This window comes from Crocodylus porosus, unplaced genomic scaffold (assembly GCF_001723895.1).
Source record: "Crocodylus porosus isolate Cpor-Errol unplaced genomic scaffold, CroPor_comp1, whole genome shotgun sequence".
In the NCBI taxonomy this organism is placed as follows: domain Eukaryota; kingdom Metazoa; phylum Chordata; order Crocodylia; family Crocodylidae; genus Crocodylus; species Crocodylus porosus.
This window is the reverse complement of record NW_017728886.1, coordinates 148,681,040-148,690,124: the sequence shown is the minus strand read 5'-3', so window position 1 is coordinate 148,690,124 and position 9,085 is coordinate 148,681,040. Positions and strand designations below refer to the sequence as shown.

The 9,085-nt window shown below is 39.2% G+C and overlaps 1 protein-coding gene across 3 annotated transcripts in view; it reads right to left on the bottom strand.

Moving 5' to 3' along the window:
* Positions 1–873: 873 nt before the first annotated feature.
* Positions 874–9,085, bottom strand: part of CDYL (chromodomain Y-like) — a 160,524-nt gene continuing 152,312 nt past the window's right edge. For all 3 annotated transcript variants that reach the window (XM_019542796.1, XM_019542788.1, XM_019542804.1), the window contains 2 exons: positions 3,692–3,835; positions 874–2,510 (listed from right to left, as the gene is read on the bottom strand). In XM_019542796.1, the coding sequence (XP_019398341.1) occupies positions 2,352–2,510; positions 3,692–3,835 (303 nt within the window). In that variant the 3' untranslated portion in view covers positions 874–2,351. The remainder of the gene's footprint in view (positions 2,511–3,691; positions 3,836–9,085) is intronic.

Sequence of the window (9,085 nt, the reverse complement as noted above, 5' to 3'; positions counted from 1 at the left end):
TGATTTTTTGTTTCTATTTAATTCATTCCAGCTGAGTTGACTGCAGGGGCATTTTGGAAGATGCCCACAGGAACAGTGGACCGGATCCTCCTTTAGGCTTCTATACACAGCTTAAAGGCAGCATAAAGGAACCTAAAACACTCATTTTGAATGCCATGTAAAAGGATGCAAGTACCAAAGAGAAGTAGACCCAAATCTATAAAATCAGAGCTGGTGCAGCACACTGGGTATCTCCTTTTCATTCAATATGACCATATCCAAGCAAATTTCATTTAAGTATAACCATGGCTACAAGTCCACAGGGTTAGTGCAAAAATATCTGGAAATATTATGAAGAGGTTGTACAACAATTGCTGTTGTATACTATATGTGAGAAGTAAGGGTATTTTGGTGTCATCTTCTATTAGGCTAACTATAGTTGGGAGAGATGTTACAAGCTCTGGTGCGCAGTGCCCTTCTATATCTGATATGATAAAAGCTCTCTCCAAAACCCCCTTGCTTCCTGTATACTACCCACACTATCATGGCTACAACAATACTTCTAATCTACAACTATAAATCTTAATGCTTTCCATCCAGTCTAAAAGAAAATATCAGCAAGGTTTACAGGCAGTAAGAAAATTTTCCATTTGACACTAGAGAAATGTGCCACATCTACCATATGAACCTTGGAAAGTGTAACCGATTAACGTTTTAATCTGCTGTCTTTACACGATCTTTAATTCATTTTACTCAAATTAGCTATGCTCAAAGTGCAGTCTTCAAAAAACCAGCATTTCCAGGGTTTGGTTAAAGATTAAGCAAGATGTTTCCTAGAGAAGGTGAACTGAGATAGTGCGGGGAAAGAAAAGAAAACTGTATAAGAGAAGCACATTTAAAATGTGTTAAGAAATATTAGTTTTATTTTAACCAGTTTTCACAGCTGAATATTTATTCTATAAAAACTTTACAGATTGTACAGTTTATATATAGTTCAAACTACTAGAACAAAAAAGTAGGTCCCACAGATGCAAAAATACTGTACCAATCAAAGGTAAAGGCAGATTTACACACTGTACAGCTCTCCACTAGGAAGGGCAGGTGGTCAGTTCCAAGTATAAACTTCAAAACTGTACAAAAATAAGGTTTGATATTTTTTCATTCTTCATAATACATTCAATAAGATTGCAAGTGCAGATACCCAAGTAATAATAGATATCTGCAGTCAGGAATCAGTAATCACTCCTGAAAGGAATGCAAAATAGGTCTATTTACACTGGGCACTCTTTTACACCATACTGTTTATATAGTGTATATTTAAAATAATAAAAAAGCATAGACAAAGAACATTAAACATCTAATATAAGGTAGTTTTTTAAAGGAGTTTTTTGTACTTAATAGTGTGCCAAAAGAATTTTAACTTATTAAATAATATATTCTAAGTGAACCTAAAAATTTATTAACATAAAATGCATTTTTGGTGTAATACATCAATTAAACCAGCAAACAGGAAAAAAAAACTGTATATAAAGTAGTATTCTCACCCAGCAACAGAAGCACTTATGTAGTTATAAAAAAATCAGAAAGACTATTTAAAAACCCACTAAAACTAACTTATAACTTAGGATATTCATATATAAGATATTCAGTGATTCACTAATACTGCAAAACAAGCTTTTTTTCTCCTCCCCCCTCCCCCCGTAAGAGACAGTGGTTTCTTCATGCTATCTGGGTAAGAATTAGACATGTTCCCTCCCAAAAAAGGACAGAGTGTTTCCTTAGCATAAATCCTGAGCACACTCATTTTTTTGGGACATGTAGGTGATTAAATCTTTCATTACAGGTTTTAATTCTCAAACAAAAATTATTTAGAACGTTTTATTATTTGAGGTATTTCAACCTTCTTCTGAGACAATGCCTTATGTCTTAACTAACTGGTTGGGCAGTGAAAGTAAGGGCTGGCTAATACCCGTTTTGATTCTGCATTCTAATGAAAAATCATTATTCCAGACTTCCCTGCCACATAGAAAATAATGCAACATATTTCACTTTTTCCCCATTTTTGATACAGTACTAGCCAATGATAACAAAAAACTAGAGCATCAAAGAGATGTTTGGTAGTGCACTCCATTATAATTTTAGTTTGTGTATATAAAGATATATATATATAATAGGGAGAAAGGAATTTTGTTCATTTTTTTTTAAGATACAGTACTTTAAAACCCCCATCAATAAAAAGTGGGTTTTTCTAATCCTATTCCCAAGCTCTGAGCTATGGGTGAGTTTATATTAGGTTTTCAAAATTAATTTGGGCCTCTTTGTGCCCTTAGCTGTCCAAGCAAATACAAATTCCAGTGTCAATGTGCATTTCATCAGAACTCATCAATTTTCCTCTGCAGGTATTTTAACATAGAGTCCATCCCTTGTGCAGAGCCCCAGATTTTCTTTAAAACTTCACACTCCTTTTCATTTGCTTGTTCTAAGTCCACCTTCATGACATTACGGACTAAAGCTTTGGATTCTTCAAGTACCTAAGCCAAAAAACAGAATTAGTGCTCAGTGACATTACTAGCAAAACAATTTATTCACCCATAGATGGATACACACAATTCTAATGTTCTTAATAAAAATGATGCATGTGAGTCTATGGAACAAAATGCCTCAAAGACCTTTCCATGAAGTGCTAGAGGGACTTCCTGGTTTGTAGCCAAGTAATTAATAAAAGCTGACACATCAACCTAATAAATACAGCTTGATGTAAACAGAGTAATCTTGATATCCATACAGAGATGATCTTCATGGGAAGCAGCTTATTATATTCCATACGGCATCATACTCTGCAGGACTGCTCTAAAGATGGCCAGAAATACCTTAAGTTTAAATAATAATAAGACAGCAGCCCAAGTAATTTAAAATTTAATCTTAAAATTAGGGTACACTTAGTTGTTTTTGGACTATTCATTTGTCCTGCTTAGGCAAACATTTCACAAGCATGAAAACAAAATGAAGTCTATTAATTCTGAAACTTGCCCATTATTTACCCAATCTGCACATCAAATGGTGACGGTGAAATTCTAGCAGCCAGGCCTGCAACTGTCACCAGTGCACTTGAGCAGGAAGGCTTTTGTAGCTTCTTATAATTTGTATCTTGAGTAATCAACAAATATTACTTAACTAATGGTGTGTCAAAGATTTCAATCTCATGAGCTGCATATGCTGGTATATTTGTTTGTTACTGTATATGATAAACGTTTGGAAAAACTTGTCACTATGGCCTTATTAGGCAGTGCACTGAAGATCCTCGACAGCGCCCTACTAACTTGTGCACAAAACAGCTTGGCTAACTTGTCATCTGTTGAGATATAATCAGTTGTGTATAGGCAATATCACAATAGAATTTACTCCTGATGATATGTCTACTTGAAAGGTACTGTGCCCTCCATAGCATCTCACAAAGCACTTCAAGCTCTTTAACTTTCCTTGGCTCAGGCAGATTATTACTTGATATTCTTAATTCTAGAGTTGACTGTGGGATGTGACTTTGTAACAGTCCAATATCATTAAGGAAAAGAGAGGTGTTAGAAAGTGGAACAGCATCAAAACTTGGGACTCCAATCACCAAGCTTTTACATTTATCCTGAACTGTCTTTCTAGAATGAGGAGTAAAATGATTAATCTCTCTATAATATGCAAGAAAACAAATGAAACTTACAACTGAATTACATGTGACGAGTTCCTTAATTCGAACCATGACTTCCTGTGTAAATGTCCCTGGCCAAAACACTTGAGAGACTAGTCCTTTTGCACAAGCTTCCTGTGCAGTCAGCTTCCTTCCACTGAACAACATTTCATTTGCCTGGAGAGAGAAAAAGTTGTTGCTCAGATTAAAAAGAACAAGACAGAAAATGTTCAAGCCACAAAACAAATGAAACCCCCCAAACCTTTTGCATTAGTTGGGATGTTTGGACTCCATTAATCTATACACATCTTTCACCATTCTGTGTTGCTAAATATCATACCTCAAACACAGATCAAATCTAAATATGCAACTAAAAGAACCTATAAAATGTTCCTACTCTAGTACGGAAGAATGTATTAATCAGTTACCCTATTAGACCACAGTCCTTCAAACACTTACGTACACTCTTCACTTTAAAAAACAGGCAAGAATTTCTTACACCATAATTTCTGGACCACTACCATCAGTACCACTTTTATATCACTTTAAAACATACATAAATCTAATTTTTAAACATTCTATTTTGCAGCAGTAGCTGCATGGGAATAGGACTGTTACTGCTGTTATTATTACTGATTTGCTACTTTTCACCAATACCTCCTACGCTCTCTCTCAAAGGGCAGAGCAAAGAGCTCATTTGCAAGTGAAAACCCTTATAACAATGCTATTATCAGAGCTCTCAGAATGCACAAAATGTAAATTAAATAAAAATATAGGTAGCTGACAAATCTGGCATTTCTTGTAAGTACCAAATATTATTCTAGAGCGCACTGTTACAACTTGTATCCAATCACCTCAAAACACCCCAAAAATGCAGGTGTTATTATCCTTATCTCATTTTAGGCATGAAGAAACATAAGGTCAAGAGGAATTAAATCACTTGCTCATACAGGAGAAATTAGAAAGCCTGGACTTTACTGTTCCAGTTCACTGGATTCGTACTGACTGCAAGTATACCAAGAAAAGTGAAGCATCTTTTCAGAGTGTTGCAGAGCCAGGGATGCCACTGTAACTAGATGTCTCATAAGATAAATACAGAATTTACAGATCTCTCATACAAAACAAGAAAGCAAATGTCAAGCAGTAAGTATAGTCCTGCATACCTATAAATCTAACTTATGCAGATGGCTCTAACAAAATAGATCAGGGGTTTTCAACCTTTTTTTAAACAAGTGTACCCTTTCTGCCTCAAAGTTTCAACTCATGTATACTCCTTTATATTTTTTTCTGCGTTTTAAGGGTGGGAGGCAGATCAAGGCCCCTGTGGTGAGGGAGAGAGGGGGGCAGGGGCTGAACAGCCAGGGCAGAGTGTGGGATGGAGCCATGAGAGTGGTTTGTCGGGGGGCAGTTCCTGGTGCTGCATGCACCCCAGTGGAGGTCCAGGGGACATGTGCCCCCCAGATCTGTGCGTAAGGCAGAGACAGCTGCTGCTGCAGGCTGGACTCTGCACCCCAGGGCCCCAAGAGCCATGTGATGCCAAGTACCTGCTGTGGCTGGGCGGGCAGGGGACAGACACGCAGACACACACAGACAGACACCCCTGCCAGCAGGTGTGTGTAGGGGGAAGAGGCAGGGCAGGAGAGAGGAAAGTGGCTGGGGGGAGCCAAATTGAGGACGGGCATCTCTGTGCCCACTCCCAGGAAAGGGGGGAGGGGGTAACAAGGGCAGTGGTGCCCCTTTTTGGGCTGCATACACGCTGCCTGGCCGGCCAGACAGGGCAAGGCTTGTATACAGCAGTCACCACTGCCCTGCACTGCTGCTGCCGCACCCCATGCCGCTTTCCCGTGGCCACATGTGTGGCTCCATGGGCTGCTGACAAGCAGCGCACAAGGTGCACTGGCAGTCTGCAGAGCTGCATGTGTGACCAGCCATGGGAAAGCAGAGTGGGGCGCAGCAATGGCGATGTGGGGTGGTGGTGGCCACTGCATGTGAGCCCGCCTTCACCCCCCTGGCTGGCATGTGTGTGGCCCGCAGAGGGCCACCATTACCCTTGCCCTCCTGGCCCTGCTCTTGGGAGTCGGCACAGTGAATGAGTTGAGGTGGGGGGCGGGGAGGTGCCGCAGTGTTGTGTGGGGCAGGCAGTATCCAGCATACCCCCCACCCCCTGGTAAGGAACAAAGTATGGGAAAGCGCCGGGGAGATGCTACTGCTGCACCCTGGGATGTGCTCCATCCCTGCCCGCCTGCCCACCCATACATACCCCCTATGTCCTTTCTAAGTATCTCGGGGGGTACGCAACCTCTGGTTGACAACCCCTGAAATAGATGAACAAAAAGTTCAAGAACAAACACTCCTTTGGATTTTAGCAAAACACAGCTCCAGGTGAACTCAAATCTCCACATGAATTGACTGGGCTGCAAGCATATGTTGCTTTTGTGCTACCATAAATTGTTTTATGGAAACACAAAGTGAAAACAGACATTTATGCTCTTTTTTGCACCATAAATGCCCAAATTTGTGTCTGAGATAATCGGTAGTATTAATGCTGCAGATATCTATCTGCTTTCAGGCACAGAGCATGGCCTGCCTGAAGCTACCCACATACTCCATCCGCCCCCAACAGGCCCTCCAAGGGCTTCAGGGGCCCAAACCTACATGCCCCAGAAATTCTCCTGAAGCCCCAGGAGCACCTTCTTGGGTTACCCCTGTCTGCAAAGGTGCACCACAAGTGTCCTGCAGGATTAGGCCCCTGCAGCTCCTAGGAGTAGCAAGGGCCTGGAGCCTGCAAGGCAACGGTCAACGTCTGTTTTGCCCAATGAAGCAGATCATCTGTGCTACAATATATCCTGGCACAGCTGATTTGCTTCATTTGGCAATGTCTGTTTATAGCCTTTGTGTACCTTTGAAGCAAAGAATTTACCAATATTTTTAATCTCAAAAGGTCAAATCAATCTGTGCAGGAGTTTACAAAGCATAGACTTAAGCCAACAAATTAACTCTGCATATTTATCACATGCAATAACTGTGGGATGAGAGTGTCTGGATGACAGAGAACTTTGCTTATTTCTTCAGAATTCAATAGATTTGGCTGAGGTCTCTGAATCAGAAATTTTTGAAAGAACTGTAATGGAATTATTTTGGTCATGTTCAATCCCATTTCCAAGTTTTAAAACAGCAAAGCCTCAAACACTTAAATGAAGTAAGAGTCCTCATTAGTGTTATGGGTTAATAGGTTTTGAAAGGTAATACTTTGCCACAACAGCTTTTAGTTCTTCAACCTAGCTACAGAATGCCAAAATGTTAACTTCAATTTGACTGAAGTGCCACTATCAATAATATTCTACTATTACCACTTGTGAAATTCAAAGCTATTGGCCATTTTCCAAAGAAATAATAGTAAGCAGTACAATTACAAGGGATAAAATGTTTCTCTAACATTTTATGAGTGCTGTAGTTTCTCTGTTTGTTCTGTTTTCTGCTCATTCTCAAAACTGCCGTATCCATTTGGTCCATTTTCCTGCTTTCTTTTGCTTATTTTTCTGTCTTCTTTTTCTCTAGGAAATTCTTTTCAAAAGTCAGTGCATCACCTCTCCCCCAATGAATGACATGCATGAGTCCAGGGAACAACCTGACTTTTTGAAATAATATAGGAACAGTTCAACATCTCATCTCCAACAGTGACCAGTATGTATAAGAACCCTGCAATGGACTTATATAGAGTAACTCATTCTCTTCTTTACATTTCAATATGATTCCTAACAGGCAGCATACATTCTGAAACACAATGTGTAATATCTCTTCTTAAATATTCACTGTACCTAATTGTAAAACTGAATATTTCCAATATCCATTATAAGGACTTTCAAGAATTTAATGTAGCAGTGAATTCCAAGTTTAATTATACATTATGTGAAAAAGTCTTCATGTTGTACCTGAACTCCTGATGAAATTGAACTATCAGGGATAATGAAGTCTAGCGAATGAACATAGAAATTTCCTGATTAACTGTCATAAAAATGCTGAATCTCCTACGGAAAAAAAATCATCATCTCTAGAGACTCCTACACATATGTACAGAGCCTGCTCCAACATGCTGGAAATCCAGTGCATCAGAGCAGACTCAATTAATCGAGTCTGCTGGAGCATGGAAACTGACGTGCTCCGGCAGCCTTGCACATGTGCATCTCCACGCTGACAAAATGGCGGTGCTGCGCTCTGAAATAAAACACGCCTGATGAGCTATAGTTCAAAGCACCCCGCTCCCATTTTTTCAGCATGGCGTTGTGTGGTGACACCAATATATGTGAAACGCAGGTGCTTTTAATTAGCGCATCTTGCTAATTAAAGCGCCTGGTGCTGCATCCAAAAGCACATGTAAAAATGTCCTAGGTTGTCAAATCCAGATAAGGTCTGTGTTATTTTCTGAGAACGAATGCAGGCTTTAGTTTTGGTACAAGGAAAAAAAAATCCATTCGCAAAAGGTACGTGAAAAGTCAGACTTCATACAGGCAGTGGCTGTCCAAACTCAAAACTTACTAAAACAAAATAATCACCAGGTCGCTCACAGCCAGAGTACATAGAGATGTAGAAACCAAATAAAAATGGAAAGGTATGATTACTTATTTGGAATATGCAGCATGTATGAAGACTCTAAAAATGAGAAGAGACAGCAAGACAACAGAATGATGAATCTAACAAATTTCAATTGATTTTCTAAGAACTGTATCCATATATCCTACAAAGATCTGCTAATTAGCCATGAGATCTGTTCAAATCACATGCAATTAAAAGATCCTTTTACAATGATGAAATGTATTAGTAAATGCCTATAGGAAAAAGCAGTTTTGTAATGAATAATAGCTTGGGGGATGGGGGAGGAAATCATACAACTAATGACATACGCTTCATACTGCTAATAGTCAGTTTCATATTGCAATGTGATGTGGATGCATATGTGGTATGAAAGAACGTACCATGAAAAAATAATGCAAATAAAATAATATAAAATGATGTTTTAAACCTTTTTTGTTAAACTGTGTCTTCACTTGATTAAAAATACTACTACAAATAGCCTGCCTTCCTTTATCAGCCAGCCAGCTTGATCAGCTTTAGTAATGTGGGTATGGGTTTTTTTGTTTGGGTTTTTTTTTTTAAAAACTCTGATAGGGACCTTCAGGGTCTGTAGTGTCAGGAAACTCATGAATGATAAAACACAAAAATGTTTCATCACACAATTAATTGGGACAAAACCCAGAATAATTACTGCATAGCACATCACTTGAAAGGAACATAATGGGGAAGTATGATGAGTCTTTTCAGGCAAAAGGAAAAAAACCACAAAAGCCCTGCAATGTAACACACCCGTTTTACCATAGCAAGCAAGGATGCTACAAGTAAACCAATATAGGTGTTGCCTGGAGGAGCAGT